This window comes from Pristiophorus japonicus, chromosome 20 (genome assembly GCF_044704955.1).
Source record: "Pristiophorus japonicus isolate sPriJap1 chromosome 20, sPriJap1.hap1, whole genome shotgun sequence".
NCBI classification, from domain to species: Eukaryota; Metazoa; Chordata; class Chondrichthyes; family Pristiophoridae; genus Pristiophorus; species Pristiophorus japonicus.
Genome location: NC_091996.1, coordinates 14,801,565 through 14,826,679, shown reverse-complemented (window position 1 = coordinate 14,826,679; position 25,115 = coordinate 14,801,565). Strand labels below are relative to the sequence as shown.

Genomic DNA, 25,115 nt, shown 5'->3' with positions numbered 1-25,115 from the left:
CGTCCCAAAGTACTTCACAGCCAATGAAGTGCTTAATGTAATATGGAGCCCCCTCTAGTGGACTGTTGCTCCATCATCAGCATCATCGGCAGTCCCTCGGAATCGAGGAAGACTTGCTTCCACTCCTGAAGTGAGTTCTTTGGTGGCTGAACAGTCCAATATGAGAATATGAGAACCACAGTCTCTGTCACAGGTGGGACAGATAGCCGTTGAGGGAAGGGACTGGTTTGCCACCCGCTCTTTCCGCTGCCTGCGCTTGATTTCTGCATGTTGTCGGCGACGAGACTCGAGGTGCTCGGCGCCCTCCCAGATGAACTTCCTCCACTTAGGGCGGTCTTTGGCCAGGGACTCCCAGGTGTCAGTGGGGATGCTGCACTTTTTCTGTTTCTCCACCTAGTGGACTGCTGTGGTAATGCAACTGTACAGAATCAGTGCGGACTGATTCCCGCCCATTACAGACAGTTTGAAACTGAAACCGAATTTAATCCTGATTGTAACAGCCTGGAATTTGCAAGGGAAATATGGAATAAGACAAAAGGAAACAAAAATTGGTGAAGTTACTAGCATAATCCGCAATTTTAACAATTATTGGCGGGATTTTTGAAATCAAAAGTCGTTAGGCTCTGACTACTGAGAACAATAATTGGCACCCTACTTTCATTGGTGGACTAAACAGGCTGTGATTGGTCATCGGAATCGACAAGGTCACATGACAAGTTCCTGCAGAGCCATGTTGTGTATGTGATGTCGTAAAGAACATATCGCAACTTCTGAAGTGTTGTCACTGTTGTAATATAGGAAGCAAAGAAGGAGATATTTTGGGGGGGGGGTGACCAAAAACCTGGTTGAAGAGGTGGGTTTTAAGGAGGAGAGGGAAGGAGCTCGGGCAAGTCATTTGAGCACGGGGCCGAGGCGGATGAAGGCACGGCCACCAATGGTAGGGCGAAGGGAGGTGGGAATGTACAACAGGCCAGAGTCGGAGGAACAGAGTTGTGGGGCTGGAGGAGGGCACTGCATTAAGGAGGGAATGTGAAGAGATTTAAACGTGAGAATGAGAATTTTAAATTGGAGTCGCTGGGAGACTGGGAGCCAATGCAGGTCAGCAAGGACATTGGGTACAAGAGTAAAGAAGCAATGATGAAATTAGACAAAACTCTGTTAAGCCAACAGTTAGAGCACGGAGTGTGGTTTTGGGACCCTCCCATTAGAAAAGGACATGATCCCATAGAGAGCGTAGAGTGTAGATTCACCAGCATGATAGCAGGGATGGGATGCCAAAGTGGTGAGGAGAAATTTGTGATTTTTGAAGTTAACCTACACAGTGTCAGCAGTGCTTGTTGGAAGTGCGTTGCCATGACAGCACGTCTTATCAAAATAATGTCCAGATACAATGGGGACAATTTAAAATCAACCCACCCGTCGGGAAACTGAAGGAATCCCGTGTAACACGCGTTTAACAACTCGCACGATATTAATCTCCATTGAAGTCCGTGTAAAACCAGCAGTGACCCCAATCCCATGGGATTCCCGCCTGGCGAGTCGGGTTAAAATTGCCCCCAAAATCTCTCAAAGATATGGGGAGAAAATGAAAAGCTAAAAATATATATATATATATAAATATTGTTAATTTTACAGTGAGGGCGCCCCCTGCAGGATGAATACAGGACAACACTGCTGAGGAGGGAACAGCATCATTCGCCCAGTCACTGGCGGACAGAATGGAGCATAAACACTCTGCACATATATCTGGCTCTCATCCAAAACAAGGCACATCAAGTGGGATCTAACAGTGTTCATATTGTACCACTTGCAGACAGTAAGTGGTATAGGATTCATTTAGTATTCAACAGGCCAATGGCAAACGTCAGGAGAAAGATTCAGTTAATAACCAGGGAGATTATGGAGAGTACAGGAGGGAACTGAAAAAGTTAATACGGGAGGCACAGGGAGATTCAGAGAAAAGATTAGCAGGCAACATTGAATTGAGCCCTAAAACATGTTATAAACAAAGGGGAGGAAATTGAGCCGTTCTTTGAGGCCCGTTACCTCCTCTAAAACGGGTTTCCGTCATGGCCGGCAACTCCGACCCGTTGTGGAGCACGCGCCTTTTCCGCCCCGCGAGGGGAACTGCCCGGCGGGAAACTGCCAGTGGCTGGGCAGTGTAGCTGCCCTTAAAGGGGAGGGTGCACTGCCGCGGCCGCCATTTTCTTTTCATTGTCGGCCGACTCTGCAGTCAGCCCGTCAATGGTGGCCACGGGTTCAGCCGGGCCGCCAACAGGGGCACTCCTAACCCTCCTCGCTGGCCCAGTGGGTTCTGAGGAGGCCTCGCACCATCCTTCCCCCTCGCCCGCCTTCCGCCCCGCTCCCTACTCGTTTTTGCCCCTCTGCCACCCACCGTTAATTTTTGGGAAATTTCCCTTCCCCCTCCCCCCCATCAGTACTGGCGGTGATTCGCCAGTTAATTTGAATTATCCGCCCCAATCGGGGCTTAGTGCAATTCCGGCAAAATGTAAGCAGTTTGCAAGGGTAAAAGTTGGGCCGATTAAGAATCCAAAGGAAAATCTTCATGTAGAGGCAGAGGACATGGCTGAAGATTTAATTGAGTACGTTGCATCTGTCTTCACAAAGGAAGCAGGTGAAGTGAATGTTGACACTAAAAGAGGGGGAAGTTATGGATAATAATAGATAGAGAAGACGTACTAAAAAGATCAGCATTGCTGAAAGTCGGTAAGTCACCTGGTCCAGATGGAATGTGTCCTTGGTTGCTGAAAGATGCAAAGGTAATAACAGCAGAAGCATTGGTCACAAACTTTCAATCCCCACTGGGGACAGGAGTAGTGCCTGGGTACAGGAGTAGGAAGAGGAGAGGGATAAACTAATAAACTACAGGCCAGTCAACCTAACATCAATGGTGGGGAAGTTATTGGAAACCATTATCATGGACAAAATAAACTTTCAATTAGAAAGGCATAGGTTAATCAATGAGGGCCAGCATGGATTTGTTAAAGGTAAATCATGCCTGATTAACTTGATTGAATTCTTTGATGAGGTAACAGAGAAGATTGATCAAGGTAGAGCAGTAGCTTGATCAGGCCAACATCCCCAGCATCGAAGCACTGACCACACTCGACCAGCTCCATTGAGCGGGCCACATTGTCCGTGGATGTGGTGTGGTGTGGATGTGGTATATTTGGACTTTCAAAAGGCTTTTGACAAGGTTCCACACAAGAGATTGGTGTGCAAAATTAAAGCACATGGTATTAAGGGTAATGTATTGACGTGGATAGAGAACTGGTTGGCAGACAGGAAGCAGAGAGTCGGGATAAACGGGTCCTTTTCAGAATGGCAGGCAGTGACTAGTGGGGTGCCGCAGGGCTCAGTGCTGGGACCCCAGCTATTTACAATATATATCAATGATTTAGATGAAGGAATTGAGTGTAATAGCTCCAAGCTTGCAGATGACACTAAGCTGGGTGGTGGTGTGAGCTGTAAGGAGGATGCTAAGAGGCTGCAGGGTGACTTGGACAGGTTAGGTGAGTGGGCAAATGCATAGCAGATGCAGTGGATAAATGTGAGGTTATCCACTTTGGTGGCAAAAACACGAAGGCACAATATTATCTGAATGGCGGCAGATTAGGAAAAGGGGAGGTGCAATGAGACCTGGGTGTCATGGTACATCAGTCATTGAAAGTTGGCATGCAGGTACAGCAAGCGGTGAAGAAGGCAAATGACACGTTGGCCTTCATAGCTAGAGGATTTGAGTATAGGAGCAGGGAGGTCTTACTGTACAGGGCCTTGGTGAGGCCTCACCTGGAATATTGTGTTCAGTTTTGGTTTCCTAATCTGAGGAAGGACGTTCTTGCTATTGAGGGAGTGCAGCGAAGGTTCACCAGACTGATTCCCAGGATGACAGGACTGACATATGAGAAGAGACTGGATCGACTGGGCCTGTATTCACTGGAGTTTAGAAGGATGAGAGGGGATTTCATAGAAACATATAAAATTCTGATGGGACTGGACAGGTTAGATGCAGGAAGAATGTTCCCGATGTTGGGGAAGTCCAGAACCAGGGGTCACAGTCTAAGGATAAGGGGTAAGCCATTTAGGACCGAGATGAGGAGAAACTTCTTCACTCAGAGAGTTGTTAACCTGTGGAATTCTCTACCAGAGAGAGTTGTTGATACCAGTTCATTGGATATATTCAAGAGGGAGTTAGATATGGCATTTACAGCTAAAGGGATTGGAGAGAAAGCAGGAAAGAGGTACTGAGGTGAATGATCAGCCATGATCTTATTGAATGGTGGTGCAGGCTCGAAGGGTTGAATGGCCCACTCCTGCACCTCTTTTCTATGTTTCTATGCATGCCCGACACTAGATTCCCAAAGCAAGTGCTCTACTCGGAACTCCTACACGGCAAGCGAGCCCCAGGTGTGCAGAGGAAACGTTTCAAGGACATCCTCAAAGCCTCCTTGATAAAGTGCAACATCCCCATCGACACCTGGGGAATCCCTGGCTCTAAGTGAAGGAAAAGCATCCGGGAGGGCGCTGAGCACCTCAAGTCTCGTCGCCGAGAGCAGAAAACAAGTGCAGACAGCGGAAGGAGCGTGCGGCAAACCAGACTCCCCACCCACCCTTTCCTTCAACCATTGTCTGTCCCACCTGTGACAGAGACCATAATTCCCGTATTGGACTGTACAGTCACCCGAGAACTCACTTTTACAGTGGAAGCTAATCTGTCTCGATTTCGAGGGAGTGCCTATGATGATAGATATGGACTTTCAGAAGGCAGGCGACAAGAGGCTTATTAAGAAGATAGAAGCCCATGGAATTAAGGGGTAAGTGACGGCTTGTATTCGAAATTGGCTCAGTGACAGGAAGCAAAGGACGGATGGATGTTTTTCAGACTGGGAGGTGTTCCCCAAGGGTCAGTTGTGGGTCCATTATTCTTTGCAGTTTTTATAAACGGCCTAGGCTCGAGTGTAGGGAGCTGCATTGTAAAGTTTGCAGATGATACGAAACTTGGCAAAGTAGTTGATCATGATGAGGATAGTAATGGGATTCAGGCTGGCCTAGCAAGATGGTGAAATGGGCAGGAGCACGGCAGATGGAGTTCAGTGCGGAGAGGTGTGACGTGATGCACTTTGGGGAGGACTAATATGGAAAGGCAGTATACTATAAATGGCACGATTTTCTAAAGTGTAGATCAGCAGATGCTATCCATAAACACAAATCCTTAAAGGTGACAGGGCAAGTTGATAAGGTGGTTAATCAAACTTGGGTTTATAAATCGAAGAAAAGAGTGTAACAGCAAAGAGATCATGCTGGAACTTTATAAATCACTGGTTAGGCCTCAGCTGGAGTATTGTGGACAATTCTGGGCCCCACACTTCAGGAGAGATGTAAAGACATTAAAAAGGGTACAGAGGAGGTATACCAGGGATGAGGGACTTCAGTTATGAGGAGAGGTTGGAAAAGTTAGGACTGTTTTCCTTGGAACAGAAAAGATTAAGAGGTGACTGAATAGAGGTTTTCAAGATGATGAGACGTTTTGATAGAATAACTAGGGGAAAGCTGTTCCCTCTGGTGAGAGGGTCAGTAACCAGACGTCATAGATTCTAAATCATTGCAAAAAGATCGAGAGAGGCGATGAGAATATTTTTCACTCCGAGAGTTGTCAGGATCTGGAATGTTCTGCCTGAACAGGTAGTGGAAGCTGATTCCATAAATAATTTTAAGAGGGAGTTGAGCAGGTACTGGAGGATGAGCAACGTACAGAGTTACGGACACAAAGTGAAGCTGTGGGACTGAGCACCACTGATCTTTCAAAGAGCCAGCACAGGCACAACGGGCCGAATGGCCTCCTTCTGTGCTGTAAGTTTCTGTGAACAGGCTCGTATCTGCATCACGTATTCAGGTGTCGGGACTGGGACTATATCTCTGCCCCTCACTCAGTCGACTCCCTCGTTCAATCCCCTCAGATCAGGAGATTTAAATGACTTGTCCCAGTGCTGGTTTAAATTTCCATCCCTGTGCCTTGATGATTTTATCAATGCAAATATATTGACGACTGCGCATGAATTGAATTGGGGCTTGTGTCTCTGTAGGCCCACACAGCAGAGCCTGGTCTCCAGTTGTCTTGGACCCCCTTGCCACTAGACCAAGACCTTGCTCTGCGAAGCCCTTTTGGTAGCTGGTGTGCAACAACCACTCCACGTTAAAAGAACTCGTGCACAGGCATCTTCCACCCTTCAAATGAAGTTCGGGACCTGGAACGCCAGGACCCTCATGGACAACTCCAACAGCGACAGACCGGAACGGTGCACCGCCATCGTTGCCCAGGAACTCAGACGCTTCAACATCGACATCGCCACCTTAAGCGAGAGCCGGCGGGCAGGGGAAGGCCAGCTCAAAGAACAAGGTGGAGGTGACACCTTCTTCTGGAAAGGCAAACCAGAAGAAGAACACCGCATCTATAGAGTTGGTTTTGCCATCAAGAATGAGCTAGTGGGCCGTCTCAGAGACTCCCCCTGTGGGATTAGCCAACGTCTCATGACTCTTCGGCTCACCCTATCCCGGAACCAGTGCGCCACAGTCATCAGTTTGTACACCCCAACACTCGATGCAACAGATGAGGCCAAAGAGGTATTCTACTCCAGCCTCGAACAATCCCTGTCCCGAGTCCCGACGGACGACAAACTGATCCTCCTTGACGACTTCAATGCCAGAGTCGGTAAGGACACAGACCTCTGGGGAGGCGTGATCGGCAGAGAGGGGGGAGGGAAAACCAACTCCAGCGGTACCCTGCTCCTGACAAAATGCCTAGAACGCAACCTTGTCATCACCAACACCTTGTTTCACCATAGGGATAAGTACAAGGCATCATGGCAACACCCTCGCTCCAAGCACTGGCATCTGCTCGACTACATCATTATCCAAGCGAGGGACCGCAAGGATGTGCGCAAGACTGCACACCATGACAGGAGCTGATGACTGCTGGACGGACCGTTCCGTCATTAACATTAATATAGCCCCAAAACAGTGATGGCAACAGAAGCAATGCTGCAGAAAAATCAATGCTGGGACACTCAAACACCCAGCAAAGAGAGCCCTATACAGCCATTAGCTCACTGGCGACCCTCGATGGCCCTGAAATGCAGAGTGCTCACCATGCCTGGTCTGCCCTCCAGGCCTCCATAACCAATGCCTGCGAAGAGACGCTTGGTCACTCAATCAGGAAACACCAAGACTGATTTGACAAGAACGACCAGGAGATCAAGGAGCTAATAAGCTGCAAGCGTAAGGCATTGCTGAACCGAAAGCAGCAAAGCAGCTCTACAGATGGCTGAAGGCCGAGGTCCAACAAAAAACCCGCACCCTAAAGAATAGATGGTGGGTGGAGAAAGCACTGGAGATCCAGCAGCTGGCCGACAACCATGACGTACGAGGATTCTTCACCGCAGCCATGGCCACCGACAGCCCAAGCATGCAAGGCCCCCCCCCCACTGCTGGCCAAGAACGGGGAGACACTCATTAAGGACACCGAGACAGTCAGGGCCCGCTAGAAGGAGCACTTCGAAGATTTCCTTAACCAAGACTCTGCCTTCGACATGAGTGTCCTCGACTCCATCCCGCAGCATGCTACCCGCCACCATCCCAGCAAAGCCCCAGCCCTGTACAAGGTAGAAAAAGCCATCCATCAGTTTAAGAACAACAAAGCGTCAGGAACAGATGGAAACCCCACTGAGGCACTAAAGTATGGCGGAGAAGCGCTATTGGCACAAATGCATGACCTCATCTCTCTTATCTGGAAGGAGGAGTGTATGCCAGGAGATCTCAGCGATGCCGTAATCATGACTATCTTCAAAAAAGGGGATGTCCGACTGTGGCAATTACAGAGGAATCTCCCTGCTATCAGCCACTGGGAAAGTCATCGCAAGAATCCTCCTCAACCGTCTTCTCCCTGTGGCTGAAGAGCTCCTCCCGGAGTCACAATGCGGATTCCGTCCACGAAGGGGTACAACGGACATGATCTTCACGGCGCAAGAACCACAAGAGAAATGCAGGGAACAGCACCAACCCTTGTACATGGCCTTCTTTGACCTCACAAGGGCCTTTGACACTGTCAACCGTAAGGGACTATGGAGCATCCTCCTCCGTTTTGGCTGCCCCAAAAGTTTGTCACTATCCTCCGCCTGCTCCACGATGACATGCAAGTCGTGATCCTGACCAACAGATCCACCACAGACCCAATCCACATCCGGACCAGGGTCAAGCAGAGCTGCGTCATCAAGCCAACGTTCTTCTCGATCTTCCTCGCTGCAATGCTCTACCTCACACTCAACAAGCTCCCCGCTGGAGTGGAACTAAACTATAGAACCAATGGGAACCTGTTCAACCTTCGCCATCTCCAGGCTAGATCCAAGGTCGTCCCATCCTCTATCATCGAACTACAGTACGTGGACGACGCTTGCATCTGCGCACACTCGGAGGCCGAACTCCAAGCCATCGTCAACACCTTCACCAAGGCGTACGAAATCATGGGCCTTACACTAAACATCCATAAGACAGAGGTCCTCCACCAACCTGACCCTGCCAGACAGCACTGCCCCCCCCCCCCAGTCATCAAAGTCCACGGCGAGGTGTTGGACAACGTGGACCATTTTCCATACCTCGGGAGCCTACTATCTGCAAAGGTCGACATCAACGACGGGGTCCAACACCGCCTCCAGTGCGCCAGCGCGGCCTTCGGTCGCCTGAGGGGAAGAGAGTGTTTCAAGACCAGGACCTCAAATCTGGCACCAAGCTTATGGTCTACAGGGCAGTAGTGAGAAATACCACCAGCGATGCCTCCGCAAGATCCTGCAAATCCACTGAGAGGATAGTCGCACCAACGTCAGTGTTCTCGATCAGGCCCAACATCCCCAGCATCGAAGCACTGACCACGCTCGACCAGCTCCCTTGGGCTGGCCACATCATCCGCATGCCCGACATGAGAATCCCTAAGCAAGCGTTCTACTCGGAACTCCTACACGGCAAGCGAGCCTCAGGTGGGTAGAGGAAACATTTCAAGGACACCCTCTAAGCCTCCTTGGTAAAGTGCAACATTCCCACCGGCACCTGGGAATCCCTGGCCAAAGATCGCCCAAAGTAGAGGAAGAACATCCGGGAGGGCATTGAGCACCTCGAGTCTCATCGCTGAGAGCATGCAGAAACCAAGCGCAGACAGCGGAAGGAGCGGGCGGCAAACCAGACTCCCCACCCACCCTTTCCTTCAACCACTGTCTGTCCCACCTGTGACAGAGACTGTAATTCCTGCATTGGACTGTACAGCTACCTGAGAACTCACTTTTAGAGTGGAAGCAAGTTTTCCTTGATTTCGAGGGACTGCCTATGATGATGATGAGCTGTCACTTTATAATAAGGCTTACTTCAAGTACAGGAGAGTTAGGAACACAGAATTAACCACAACTTGCAACATGGTAAAAAGACCGTTTGGCCCAACCAACCCTTGCTAGTGTTTATTCCCCACACAAGCATCGTCCTCATCTCAAGTGGATTCTCTCCCATTATCCTTTATTCTTCTTTCCTTCAACAATAATCGAACCTGTTCTTAAATATTGACGTAGTCTGTGTTTCAGTCACTAACTCTAGCAGTGCGATCCACAGCCTCAAAACCCTTTGTAAAGAAAAGATCTCTCCAGCTCTCCGTCCTAAACTGGCCAAGTGAGATGTTGCAGGGGGAGTTATTGGCATACACGCAGAAGCTCTCTGTGCTGTGGGACAACATAAGAACATAAGAAATGGGAGCAGGAGTAGGCCATTCGGCCCCTCGAGCCTGCTCCGCCATTTAATACGATCAATACTCTGCACTCTTGTTGATATAGCACTGTTTGCCACGTACACAGATTATCCAATTACATATGTGTCAGGGAGTGCCCAGTATTTACTGAAGAGTGCATGTACAGGCACATTTCATGCCTAGCACCTGCTCTCTGAATAGAGAGCCTCGGGGCGTGAAATACAAACTACACTGAGAAAGTGAGATTTAAATAAAGCATTAAATGGCTGCAAAATTTGGGAGTTTTATAAATAGGGACACTGAGTACAAGAGTAAAGAAATAACGATGAAATTATGCAAAATTTTGTTAAGCCAACAGTTGGAGCACCGTGTGTATTTGCTTCATGCGTTCTTTGCTAAAGAATTCAGTTACACATTTGCTGTAAAGAACTAGCTGGTTTATGAGCAAAGGTTTAACAATCAAACTGAACACTGCCAGTTCATCCACTAGGCTCACAACTGCACACCTCATCGTGGAGAACGTGAACCCAACTGGCTGGGGTTTTATTGAGTCTTGTGAACATCACATGACTGGCTAAGCCGCTCACAGTACAACAGCTCCACACCTATTTTGTTGCAAACAATAGTCAAGTGCCCCCTGATTAAAGGGGAGGCACCAAAACTGACAAATTAAACAAATCAACCTTTTAACAGTAAACTTGGATCAAATTAAAATTTGGGTGAAGTTTTGCATAATTTCATCGTTATTTCTTTACTCTTGTACTCAGTGTCCCTATTTATAAAACTCCCAAATTTTTGCGGCCATTTAATGCTTTATTTAAATCTCACTTTCTCAGTGTGGTTTGTATTTCACGTCCCGAGGGCTCTCTATTCAGAGAGCAGGTGCTAGGCATGAAATGTGCCTGTACATGCACTCTTCAATAAATACTGGGCACTCCCTGACAGATATGTAATTGGATAATCTGTGTATGTGGCAGACAGTCCCTCCGGCGCCCACCTCTCGCGGAAGGCCGCGAGCGTACCGGTGGACACCGCATGTTCCATTTCTAGGGACACTCTAGCTCGAATGCACCCACAGAAGAGAGGCAGGCAGTCGGGCTGAACGACCCCCTCGACCGCCCGCTGCCTGGACCGGCTGATGGCCCCCTTGGCCGTGCCCAGGAGCAGTCCTACGAGGAGGCCCTCGGACCTGCCCGCTCCCCTCCGCACAGGCTGCCCAAAGATCAGGAGTGTGGGACTGAAGTGCAGCCAGAATTTGAGGAGCAGCCCCTTTAAATAATGGAACAGGGGCTGCAACCTCGCACATTCAATAAAAACGTGGAACACGGACTCTTCCAGACCGCAGAAATTGCAGGCGGCCTGGGAGCCCGTGAACCGGCTTAAAAAATTTGTTGCACAGGGCTGCTCCGTGCACCACCCTCCAGGCCAAGTCCCCGCGTGCACTCTACTCCCGCGTAGATTCCACTCCATCGGGGACCCCCGCCTCCTCCGGATGGCAAGATGGTACGCCATGGCGTGTCCGGACGGCAGACGAGGATGGCAAGGTTGAGAGTGTGCAGGAGCAGCCCGTACAGGAGCAGCCCGTACAGGAATCCCCTCCGCGCAGAGCAACAGCTCCACAAGCCTATGAGCATACTCACAGGTGCATACATTATATGTAGTTTGCCACCTCCCCGCTTCCCCCATTAGAAAAAAAAGGATGTCATCCCACAGAGAATGTAGAGGGTCAATTCAGCAGGATGATATCTGGGACGGGGAAGCTATAGATGTGAGGAGAAATTTGAGATTCTTGAAGTTAACCAACACAGTGTCAACACTCTTTCCAGGTGAGACAGCGATTTACTTGGACTTCTTGCCATTTGGTCGACTGTGATCGCTGCTCATGATGTGGTCTCCTCTACATTGGGAGACCAGAAGCCGACTGGGTGACCGCTTTGTGGAACACCTCCGTTCAGTCCGTAAGCGTGACCCCGAGCTTCCGGTCGCCTGTCACTTTAATTCCCCTCTCCACTCCCACTCTGACCTCTCCGTCCTCGGCCTCCTGCACTGTTCCAATGAAGCTCAACGCAAGCTCGAGGAACAGCACCTCATCTTTCGTTTCGGCACTTTACAGCCTTCCGAACTCAACATCGAGTTCAACAATTTCAGACCGTACCCTCTGCCCTCATCTTTCACATGGCAGCTGCTGATGATTCTGATACTCCCATTTACACCCTATCTAGACTCATCTTTTGTCTCTTTACTTGTCCTGTTACCATCTCCTTTTGCCATGCACCATCATCCCTTTTGTCATTTCATCTCTCCTGCCTTCCACCCTATCACAGACCTTCCCATTTGTTCTTTCCTCTCCCCCCCACCCACCCCCCTTTCCCTGTCCCTGCACTTGCTTAAAACCTGTAACATCTCTGACTTCTTCCAGTTCTGGCGAAGGGTCATCGACCTGAAACGTTAACTCTGTTTCTCTCTCTCCACGGATGCTGCCTGACCCGCTGAGTATTTCCAGCACTTTTTTAATGTTTCTCGATCTTGTCGGGAGTGTGTTGCCATGGCAGCACATTTTATCAAAATAATGTCCAGATACAAAGGGGACAACTTTAAACCAACCCGCCCGTCAGGAAACTGACGGAATCCCGTATAACGCTCGAACTCACCCGATTTTAATCTCCATTGAAGTCCGTGTAAAACCGGCATTGATCCCGATCCCATGGGATTCCCGCCTGGCGAGTCGGGTTAAAATTGCCCCCAAAGCCTCTCAAAGATATGGGGAGAAAGTGAAAAAGCATAAAATAGATATAAATACTCTCCATCTCATTTTACAGTGAGGGCGCCCCCTGCAGGATGAATACAGTACAACGCTGCTGAGGAGGGAACAGCATCATTCGCCCAGTCATTGGGGGACAGAATGGAGCATAAATACTCTGCACATATATCTGGCTCTATCTGGCTCTCATCCATAATAAGGTCACAGAAAAGGGCAATTACTGTCAAGCGGCATCTAACAGAGTTCACAGTATACCACTTGTAGACGGTATGAGGTATGGGATTCATTTAGTATTCAACAGACGCTTGTCGGCATCATGTATTCAGGTGTCAGGACTGGGACTAATTCTCTGCCCCTCACTCAGTGTACTCCTTCACTTAATCCCCTCGGATCAGGATATTTAAATGACTAGTCCCAGTGTCAGTTTAAATTTCCATCTCTGAGCCTTGATGATTTTATCAATGCAAATATATTGAAGACTGCACATGAATTGAAGTGGGGCTTGTTGCTTTGTTGCTGCCACTTTATAACAAGGCTTACTTCAAGTGCAGCAGAATTAGGAATGCAGAATTACACAGCAATTGCAACACAGAGAAAGGCCGTTCGGCCCAACCAGCCCACGCTGGTGTTTATTCCCCACACAAGGATCCGAATCTCAAGTGGACTCTATCCCTTTAGCTGTTATTGTCCTTTCCTTCAACAACAATGGAACCTGTTCTTAAATGTTGACGTGGTCTGTGTTTCAGTCACTAACTCTGGCAGTGCGATCCACGGCCTCAAAACAACAACAGCTTGTATTTATATAGCGCCTTTAAAATAGTAAAATGTCCCATGGCGCTTCACAGGAGAGTTATATGACAAAAAAGTTTGAAACAATGAAAGACGAATAACCGAACTTGCATGTTTAACAAGCATGACCTCTGCCTTTCTTGATATATATTTATGACTTGGATGTGGATGTACAGGGCACAATTTTTAAATTTGCAGATGATACAAACTTGGAAGTATAGTGAACAGTGAGGAGGAGAGTGATAAACTTGAGGAAGACATAGACAGACTGGTGAAATGGGCAGGCACATGGCAGATGAAGTTTAACGCAGAAAAGTGCAAAGTGATACATTTTGGTAGAAAGAATGAGGAGGGGCTATATAAACTAAGGGGTACAATCCTAAAGGGGGAGCACCTGGGGTTATGTTTGCATAAAGCGTGAAGGTGGCAAGGCAGGGCGAGAAAGCAGTTAAAAAGGTTTACGGGGTCCCGGGCTTCATAAATAGAGGCCCTTTGGAGAAAAGGTGTCCCAGCTCTCTCTCCGAAACTGGTCAACATGAGGTAAATTATGTAGAATTACATAGAATCTGAAGCACAGAAATAGGCCTTTCGATCCATCTAGCCTGTGCTAGTGTCAGCTGTGGCTCAGTGGGCAGCACTCTCGCCTCTGAGTCAGCAGGTTGTGGGTTCATAGTCCCGCTCCAGGGCCTTGAGCACAAAAATCCAGGCTGATACACCCAGTGCAGTGCTGAGGGAGTGCTGCACTGTCAGAGGTGCTGTCTTTCAGATGAGACGTTAAACCGAGGTGCCGTCTGCTCTCTCAGGTGGACGTAAAAGTTCCCATGACACTATTTTGTAGAAGAACAGGGGAGTTATCCCCGGTGTCCTGGCCAATATTTATCCCTCAACTGACATAACAAAAAAACAGATTATCTGGTCGTTATCACGTTGCTTCTTGTGGGAGCTTGCTGTGTGCAAATTGGCTGCTGCGTTTCCCACATTACAACAGTGACTACACTTCAAAAAGTACTTCATTGGCTGTAAGGTGCTGTAAGGTCCAGTGGTCGTGTAAAGTCCAGGTCTGTGATTGGAGCATGGGCAGATACAGAAGGAGTGGCCCAGGGGAGGCGAGAGTTCGGGGCCAGGGGCCCAGGGGCAGCACGGGCCAGCCCACACTGTGAGATATGTGTGCAGCAGAGCAGGTCTCCAGTTGTCTTGGGTAATTCTTGACACTGGACCAAGACCTAGCTCTGTCAAGCCCCGTGTGGTGGCTGGTGTGCAACGGCCACCACACGTTAAAAAAATCCACGCACAGGCATCTTCCACCCTTCAGGATGTAGTTCAGGACCTGGAATTTTAGGTCCTTCATTGAAACACCTGTGAACTTATCCATTTTTGGCGTGGAAGCAAGTCATCCTCATTTCCAGGGACGGCCTATAATGATGATGATGATGGGTCGTGTAAGGCGCTATATAAATGCAAGTCTTTCTTTACTAACTCTGGTAGTACATAACAACATAAGAAATAGGAGCAGGAGTAGGCCATTCGGCCCCTCGAGCCTGCTCCGTCATTCAATAAGATCATGGCTGATCTGATCATGGACTCAGCTCCACTTCCCTGCCCGCACCCTATAACCCTTTATTCCCTTATCGCTCAAAAATCTATCGATCTCTGCCTTAAATATATTCGATGACCCAGCCTCCACAGCTCTTTGGGGCAGAGAATTTCACAGACTTACAACCCTCTGAGAGAAGAAATTCCTCCTTATCTCAGTTTTAAATGGGCAGTCCCTTATTCGAAGACTATGTCCCCTAGTTTTAGTTTCCCCTGTGAGTAGAAATATCCTCTCTGCATCCACCTTGTCGAGCCCCCTCATTATCATAAATTTCAGTAAGATCATCTCTCATTCTTCTGAACTCCAATGAGTAGAGGCCCAACCTATTCAACCTATCCTCATAAGTCAACCCCCTCATCTCCGGAATCAACCCAGTGAACCTTCTCTGAACAGCCTCCATTGCAAGTATATCCTTCCTTAAATACGGAAACTAAAACTGCACGCAGTACTCCAGGTGTGGCCTCACCAATACCCTGTACAGTTGTAGCAGGACTTCTCTGCTTTTATACTCCATCCCCCTATCAATAAAGGCCAACATTCCATTTACCTTCCTGATTACTTGCTGTACCTGTATACTAACTTTTTGTGTTTCATGCACAAGGACCACCAGGTCTCTCTGTACTGCAGCACTTTGCAATTTTTCTCCATTTAAATTATAATTTGCTTTTCTATTATTTCTTCCAAAGTGGATAACCTCACATTTTCCCACATTATACTCCATCTGCCAAATTTTTGCCCACTCACTTAGCCTGTCTATATCCCTTTGCAGATTTGTTGTGTCCTCCTCACAATTTGCTTTCCCACCCAGCTTTGTATCATCAGCAAACTTGGCTACATTACGCTCGGTCCCTTCATCCAAGTCATTAATATAGATTGTACATAGTTGAGGACCCAGCACTAGTCACTGTTTGCCAACCGGAAAATGACCCATTTATCCCAACTCTCTGGTTTCTGTTAGTTAACCAATCCTCCATCCATGCTAATATATTACCCCTGTGCGATTGGAAAAAAAAGGGTTGCACAGCTCTCCTAAACAGTTGTCCTAAACAGTTCGACGTGAGATGAATTATGTAGAATTACATAGAATGTGCAGCACAGAAACAGACCTTTTGGCTGGTGATTATGCTCCACACGAGGCTCCCCTCTTTCTATTCACCTAACATTCTCAGAGGTGTAAGTATTATTCATCAGAGAAACCAAAGCACTTCTGTTTGACTCGGAAAAAAACAAACAAGCTTGTCTCTGTTCAAAGGTAATCTGTTGACTAAGGAACGGCTTCCAATAATCCCTTCCTGTTTGGTGTCGCAACACCCTTGGAGTTTCCTGTGTTGTGGGTTCGAGAAAGGTCACGGTGAATTTACCAGATATCTGTCCTTACCGTCTCTTCCTGCTGGGAACAGCCTCTCCGCCACCACGGCATTGATGTCACTGAATATTTCATCCTCTTCCCGATCGGCGTCCAACTGGAACACAGCGGGGGAAATAAGTAAGGAAAAATTAATCTTCCGCATCACCAGAGTCGGAGAACACCCCCGACCATCCTGGCTCGTTGGTAAATGCCCCACAGCAGCTACAACAACTTGCATTTATAGAGCGATCTCAACCTAGTAAAACATCTCAAGGCAGAGGAGCGTTATCAGACATATAACTGAGACTGAGCCAAAAGGAAAGACCTCAGCCTTGAACGGCCGAGCGCTAACTTTAAGGTTATGTTCCCTTGTTCGGAACACCCCACTTCTCTCGGCATGGTCGCCAGAGTAAAAAAGAAAGACTTGCATTTATATAGCGCCTTTCACAACCACCATACATCCGAAAGCGCTTTACAGCCATTGAAGTACTTTTGGAGTGTTGTCACTGTTGTAATGTGGGAAACGCAGCAGCCAATTTGCACACGGCAAGCTCCCACACACAGCAATATGATAATTTCCAGATGATCTGTTTTTTCGTTACGTTAATTGCGGGATAAATATTGGCCAGGACACCGGGGATAACTCCCCTGCTCTTCTTCCAAATAGTGCCATGGGATCTTTTACATCCACCTGAGAGAGCAGACGGGGCCTCAGTTTAACGTCTCATCCGAAAGACGGCACCTCCGACAGTGCAGCACTCCCTCAGCACTGCACTGGGAGGGTCAGCTTTAGATTTTTTTGTGCTACAAGTTTGTGGAGTGGGACTTAAACCCATAACCTTCTGACTCAGAGGCGAGAGTGTTACCCACTGAGCCACAACTGACACAAAGATGGAGAGATGAGAACAGGTGACCCAACAGCTCGGTCAAAGAGGTAGGTTTTAAGCAATGTCTTAAAGGGGGTGGGAGAGAGAGAGAGGTAGAGAGGCAAAGAGATTTGGAGAGATGGAACTCCAGAGCTTGGGGCCAAAACGGCTGAAGGTACAGCTGCCAACGGTAGGGCAAAGGGAGTGATACCGAGCGAGGCAGGCCAGAAAAATTCCAGACTTGAACCCTGGTGTGTGCTGAGTTAGCCGCCTCAGCCCAGCAACGGCCTTGAACCCGATAGTTGACAGGCTTGGGACTGGAAAGCCAGCCCGGGCTTCTGCTCCTCATTGTCGTCTAGTGCCCTCTGCTGGAAGGTTGTGTACGCGCGGATACCAGGCGATGAGAGGGGGAAGTCTGCCTTGTTTTGCCCTCTACATTTGAATGGCCGACCGGACCCTCGTTGTCAAGGATGCAATGAGGGTAGAAACATAGAAACATAGAAAATAGGTGCAGGAATAGGTCATTCGGCCCTTCAAGCCTGCACCACCATTCAATAAGATTATGGCTGATCATTCACCTCAGTACCCCTTTCCTGCTTTCTCTCCATACCCCTTGATCCATTTAGCCGTAAGGGCCATATCTAACTCCCTCTTGAATATATCCAATGAACTGGCATCAACAACTCTCTGTGGCAGGGAATTCCACAGGTTAACAACTCTCTGGGTGAAGAAGTTTCTCCTCATCTCGGTCCTAAATGGCTTACCCCTTATCCTTAGACTGTGTCCCCTGGTTCTGGACTTCCCCAACATCGGGAACATTCTTCCTGCATCTAACCTGTCCAGTCCTGTCAGAATTTTATATGTTTCTATGAGATCCCCTCTCATTCTTCTAAACTCCAGTGAACAAAGGCCCAGTTGATCCAGTCTCTCCTCATATGTCAGTCCAGCCATCCCGGGAATCAGTCTGGTGATCCTTTGCTGCACTCCCTCAATAGCAAGAATGTCCTTCCTCAGATTAGGAGAACAAAACTGAACACAATATTCCAGGTGAGGCCTCGCCAAGGTCCTGTACAACTGCAGTAAGACCCCCCTGCTCCTATACTCAAATCCCGTAGCTATGAAGGCCAACATACCATTTGCCTTCTTCACCGCCTGCTGTACCTGCATGCCAACTTTCAATGACTGATGCACTATGACACCCAGGTCTCGTTGCACCTCCCCTTTTCCTAATCTGCCGCCATTCAGATAATATTCTGCCTTCGTGTTTTTGCCACCAAAGTGGATAACCTCACATTTATCCACATTATACTGCATCTGCCATGCATTTGCCCACTCACCTAATCTGTCCAAGTCACCCTGCAGCCTCTTAGCGTCCTCCTCACAGCTCACTCCGCCACCCAGTTTAGTGTCATCTGCAAACTTGGAGATATTACACTCAATTCCTTCATCTAAATCATTAATGTATATTGTAAATAGCTGGGGTCCCAGCACTGAGTCCTGCGGCACCCCACTAGTCACTGTCTGCCATTCTGAAAAGGACCCATTTATCCCGACTCTCTGCTTCCTGTCTGCCAACCAGTTCTCTATCCACGTCAGTACATTACCCCCAATACCATGTGCTTTAATTTTGCACACCAATCTCTTGTGTGGGACCTTGTCAAAAGCCTTTTGAAAGTTCAAATAAACCACATCTACTGGTTCTCCCTTGTCCACTCTACTGGTTACATCCTCAAAAAATTCCAGAAGATCTGTCAAGCATGATTTCCCTTTCATAAATCCATGCTGACTTGGACAGATCCTGTCACTACTTTCCAAATGCACTGTTATTTCATCTTTAATAAATGATTCCAACATTTTTCCCATTACTGATGTCAGGCTAACCGGTCGATAATTACCCGTTTTCTCTCTCCCTCCTTTTTAAAAAAAGTGGTGTTACATTAGTTACCCTCCAGTCCATAGGAACCGATCCAGAGTTGATAGACTGTTGGAAAATGATCACCAATGCATCCACTATTTCTAGGGCCACTTCCTTAAGTACTCTGGGATGCAGACTATCAGGCCCCGGGGATTTATCAGTCTTCAATCCCATCAATTTCCCGAACACAATTTCCCGCCTTGTAAGGATATCCTTCGGTTCTTCTCACTAGACCCTCAGTCCCCTAGTACTTCCGGAAGGTTATTTGTGTCTTCCTTCGTGAAGACAGAACCAAAATATTTGTTCAACTGGTCTGCCATTTCTTTGTTCCCCATTATAAAGTCACCTGAATCTGACTGCATGGGACCTACATTTGTCTTCACTAATCTTTCTTTCTTCACATATCTATAGAAGCTTTTAATAATTATAAGATATCTGTAAGATATCTTTAATATCTTCACATATCTATAGAAGGGTATAAATTTATCGGCGCCCGGTTTGGCGAGCATGTAGGCGGAGGTGGGGCAATCGCCGGGAAGCCAGAGGTAGGCCCGAAACTGGGCCTTGGGCCTGATTAATATTAATTGGGCCTCCTCAGACATCATCATCATAGGCAGCCCCTCGTATCGAGGATGACTTGCTTCCACGCCAAAAAGGGATGAGTTCACAGGTGTTTCAATGGAGGACCTAGTATTCCAAACTACATGTTGAAGGGTGGACGTTGCTTGTGCGTGGATTTTTTTAATGTGGGGCGGCCGTTGCACACCAGCCACCACACGGGCTTGACATGAGCTCGGTCTTGTTCCAGTGGCGAGGATTAAACAAGACGCCTGGAGACCAGCTCTTCTGCAAGGACCTAGTGCGCACACACATATCGCAGTGTGGGCTGGGCCCGTGCTGCCCCCTGGGCCCTCGCCTCTTCTGGGCCCCGAACTCGCGCCTCCCCTGGGCCCCGATCGCGTCCCTCTACAACCTCTCGCCGCTCCTTCGCCCCGACCTCGCCGCTCCTTCGCCCCGACCTCGCCGCTCCTGCTGCACCTGCCCGCGCTGCAATCACCGACCTGGACCTTGACGTCGCTCTTGGCTGCCGTCGCCCTCCTGCACCAGCTCGCACCGTACCTTGACGTGGAACGCCGCCACGCTGCCCATGGGCCGCCGCTCGCCGCTCCTTTTATGGCCCCGACCCGCCACTGATGGCAGCTCGGACAGCCCGCACATTCGAAGCAATTCATTCTAGGCTGCTCGCCTCGCCGGCATTGGCAAGTCCCAGGAGAGGGTGTTGTGGAGTCGGGATGGGGGAGCGGGCACTCCTTCGTCTCCTCCGGGCTGCACCACAACAATTTGTTTCGCGTTTTATTCAAAAAAAGCCATTGATCTTTTGGTGCCAGCGGAACGCGTGTAAGGGACAGAATGCCAGTTTTAGGCGGCCGCCGAGAATGCCTGTAAAAATGGCTCGACCCAATATCGGGCCGGACATCATTGAGGTGCCATTTTGGATGCGAGTCTCCGAATTTGGGCCCCCACTGCACCCATTTTAAGCCCATAAAACAGGGACAACAGCAACAACTTGTATTTATATAGCGTCCTAAACTGTTTTTAGCGCCGGGACCTAGCTCCGATGCCCACGCGTTCTGCTACACTACGCCAGGGCCCTACATCGGTGCTGCTGCATGTAGAATACGAAGCAGGCCAGGGCCATTGGAGGGAGCAGTATGCGGCGGCCCAGCCCGGAAATCGGCGCGATCCCGGCCTGTGAGACCATCAGCAGGCCGAGGCCATTGGTGGCATACCACTGCAGGGAGCTGGTTGCAGTGCGGGGCAGGCACAGCAGCAGGGGCGAAGGAGCGGCAAGAGTCCGTAGAGGGAAGTGACCGGGGCCCAGGAGAGGCGTGAATCTGGGGCCCAGAAGAGGCGAGGGTCCAGGGGCAGCACGGGCCCAGCCCAGCGATACGTGTGCGCGTTAGGTCAGTGCAGCAGAGCTGGTCTCCAGTACCGTCCTGGTTAACCCTTGCCACGGGACCAAGACCTCGCTCTGTCAAGCCCGTGTGGTGGCTGGTGTGCAACGGCCACCATACGTTAAAAAAATCCAAGCACAGGCATCTTCCACCCTTCACGACGTAGTTCGGGATCCGGAATATTAGGTCCTTCATTGAGACACCTGTGAACTCATCCCTTTTTGGCGTGGAAGCAAGTCATCCTGGCTTCGAGGGACTGCCTATGATGATGATGATAACGTAGCGAAACATCCCAAGACCCTTCACAGGAGTATTATGAGATTTCAAAATTTGACACCGAGCCGGTGCTAGCGGTTGGCGTAACAAACCGAATTTCTCTAACTCTCTCTTTCTCGCTCCACCCGTACCGCCTGGCCTGCTGAGTGTCTTGCAGCGTTCTCTCGGTGTTATTGCAGGCGAGCAGCTCCAATGAGCAGAAACATGCTCAGCAGGACGACTGTGCCACAGTATGTTCAACCCCCCCCACCGGCATCGAGGCACTTGGGCACATTTACTGCCAACTGCTCTGTGGCGTCCTCTTGAAGCAGCAACGGCTGAGAGAATCCAGGATTAAACAAGCACTAAAATGGCTCTTAAAAAGGAAGATCAGCCAGATGCAGCCTTCCCCATTATTTCCACAGACTCTCAGCAGCTGTAACGTGTTTGCTTCATGGGCTCTTTGTTTAAGAATTTATAGCAACACATTGCTATTAAGTTGGTTTATTAGCAAACGGTTTAACAATCGCACTACACATCACCAGTTCATCCACCAGGCTCACAACCACCTGCCTCATCGTGGATTCCCCCGAACCCAACCGGCTGGGGTTTTATTGAGTCTTGTGAATATCACGTGACTGGCCAAGCCACTCCCAACTCAACAGCTCAACAAATCATGCTCACAGTGCATACATTACAGCATCCACTTGCTGTAAGAAAGCAAATGGCATGTTGGCCTTCATAGCGAGGGGATTTGAGTACAGGGGCAGGGAGGTGTTGCTACAGTTGTACAGGGCCTTGGTGAGACCACACCTGGAGTATTGTGTACAGTTTTGGTCTCATAACTTGAGGAAGGACATTCTTGCTATTGAGGGAGTGCAGCGAAGGTTCACCAGACTGATTCCCGGGATGGCGGGACTGACATATGAAGAAAGACTGGATCAACTGGGCTTGTATTCACTGGAGTTCAGAAGAATGAGAGGAGATCTCATAGAAACGGTTAAAATTCTGATGGGTTGAGACAGGTTGGATGCAGGAAGAATGTTCCCAATGTTGGGGAAGTCCAGAACCAGGGGTCACAGTTTAAGGATAAGGGGTAAGCCATTTAGGACCGAGATGAGGAGAAACTTCTTCACCCAGAGAGTGGTGAACCTGTGGAATTCTCTACCACAGAAAGTTGTTGAGGCCAATTCACTAAATATATTCAAAAAGGAGTTAGATGTAGTCCTTACTACTAGGGGGATCAAGGGTTATGGCGAGAAAGCAGGAATGGGGTACTGAAGCTGCATGTTCAGCCATGAACTCATTGAATGGCGGTGGAGGCTCGAAGAGCCGAATGGCCTACTCCTGCACCTATTTTCTATGTTTCTATGTTTCTATGTAACACTCAGAGGAGCAGCGTTTCAGAACCAGGCTCCACTGCTCTTAAGATAGGGGAGCAAAATAAAGCTGCATGGGTCTTAAAGGATATGGTAGCCTAGTGGTTATGTTACTGCAACAACAACTTGTATTTATATAGAGTTTTAAGGATTGTCTTTAAGGAGGAAAGAGAGGTAGAGAGGTGGAGAGGCTTAGGCAGGGAGTTCCAGAGCTTGGGGCCGAGGCAACAGAAGGCACGGCCACCGATGGTTGCGTGATTATAATCAGGGATGCTCAGGAGGGCAGAATTAGAGGAGTGTAGACATCTCGGGGGGGATTGTGGGGCTGGAGGAGATTACAGAGATAGGGAGGGGCGAGTTAGGACATGGGCAGCTGAGTTTTGGATGGTCTCAAGTTTATGTAGGGTAGAAGATGGGAGGCCAGCCAGCAGTGTGTTGGAGTAGTCAAGTCCATGCAGTGTTTATGCTCCACACGGACCTCCTCCCACCCCTCTTCGTCTCACCCCATCAGCATATCCTTCTATTCTTTTCTCCCTCATCTGTTCACCTAGCCTCCCCTTAAAGGAATCCAGGCTATTCGCCTCAACTTCTACATTCTCACCACTCTCTGGGTAAAGAGGTTTCTCCTGAATTCCCTATTGGATTTATTAGTGACTATATTCTACTATCGGCCCTTCGTTCTAGTCTCACCCGCAAGTGAAATCATCTTCACCACGTCTATCCTTTCAAAACCTTTCATCGTTGTAAAGTCCTCTATCAGTCTATCCCTCAGTCTTATGTACAAACTTTCCTGACAGGTATAACTCTCAGTTCTAGTATCATTCTAATAAATCCTTTTTGCACCTTCTCCAATGCATTTATATCCTTTTTATAATATGGCGACCAAAACTGTTCCCGCTATTCCAAATGCGGTCTCATCAAGGTTCTATACAAGTTTAACATAACTTCTCTGCTTTTCAATTCTATCCCTCTGGAAATGAACATCAGTGCTTTGGTTGCATTTTTAATGCCCTTATTAACCTGTGTCACAACCTTTAGTGATCTGTGTATCTGTACCCCGCCGCCCCCTCCCTGTTCCTCTACCCAATCTAGACATTTCGGAGGCGAAATTGGCCCATGCCCCGTTTGGAGGCGGTAAACTTCCGGGGCTGGGACATTTATTGCCCGGCCTGGATGTTCTGCTCGCAGCGCAGAGTTTGGCCCTTCCGCCCCTCAACGGAGGCGGAGCGCGATCGGAGGTGCCCCGGGTCCCTGGAGGGGCGCTCCCGGGGCGGTAGATTGGCGTTGAGTCCAGCGGCGTGCTCCGGAGCCCGGTGCCACACCGGCAACGTCAGCGCTACGCCGTATGTGCACTAGCCCGGGGCGCAAGTCGCGGGCACGGCACTAACGGCACAACGCCCCTTCAAACCTCCGGGGCAATTTCTCCAGAGGCACTATCGACCCCTTTTCCTGGGCATTAACCTTGTTGCGCCCCATTAGCGCCTCTGGGGGTGCTAATGAGGCTATAAAAAAAGGGCAATTTTGCCCCCTTATTTTCCAAGGATTTTCCTTATTTTTCCTACCAAAATATACCATCTCACTCTCATCTATATTGAAACTCGTTTGCCAATTGCATGCCAATTCTGCATGTTAATTAATATCTTTCTGTATTTTGTCGCAGTCTTCCTGGCTCTGTTGTTCAGGAGGGCATAAGAAAGAGTGGGAGAGCGATAGTGATAGGGGATTCAATCATAAGGGGAATAGATAGGCGTTTCTGCGGCCGCAATCGAGACTCCAGGATGGTATGTTGCCTCCCTGGTGCAAGGGTCAAGGATGTCTCCGAGCAAGTGCAGGACATTCTGAAAAGGGAGGGAGAACAGCCAGTTGTCGTGGTGCACATTGGTACCAACGACATAGGTAAAAAAAGGGATAAGGTCCTACGAGATGAATTTAAGGAGCTAGGAGTTAAATTAAAAAGTAGGACCTCAAAAGTAGTAATCTCGGGATTGCTACCAGTGCCACGTGCTAGTCAGAGTAGGAATTGCAGGATAGCACAGATGAATACGTGGCTTGAGCAGTGGTGCAGCAGGGAGGGATTCAAATTCGTGGGGCATTGGAACAGGTTCTGGGGGAGGTGGGACCAGTACAGACCGGACGGCCTGCACTTGGGCAGGAACGGAACCAATGTCCTAGGGGGAGTGTTTGCTAGTGCTGTTGGTGAGGAGTTAAACTAATATGGCAGGGGGATGGGAACCAATACAGGGAGACAGAGGGAAACAAAAAGGAGATAAAAACAAAAGACAGAAAAGAGATGAGTAAAAGTGGAGGGCAATGAAACCAAAGGCAAGAAACAAAAAGGGCCACTGAATATAAAAGGGCTGCAGGAGGGGTAAAAACTAAAAATCATGGTTTAAAAACTAGGATGAAAACACTTTACCTAAATGCACACAGCATTAGAAATAAAGTAAATGAGTT

The 25,115-nt window shown here is 48.8% G+C and overlaps 1 protein-coding gene across 2 annotated transcripts in view; it reads right to left on the bottom strand.

The window, feature by feature from the left end:
• LOC139233174 (adenylate kinase isoenzyme 1-like) overlaps window positions 1–25,115 on the bottom strand; it is a 220,494-nt gene that overhangs the window by 122,862 nt on the left and 72,517 nt on the right. For both annotated transcript variants that reach the window (XM_070863777.1, XM_070863778.1), the window contains one exon: window positions 16,322–16,406. In XM_070863777.1, coding sequence (XP_070719878.1) covers window positions 16,322–16,406 — 85 coding nt within the window. The remainder of the gene's footprint in view (window positions 1–16,321; window positions 16,407–25,115) is intronic.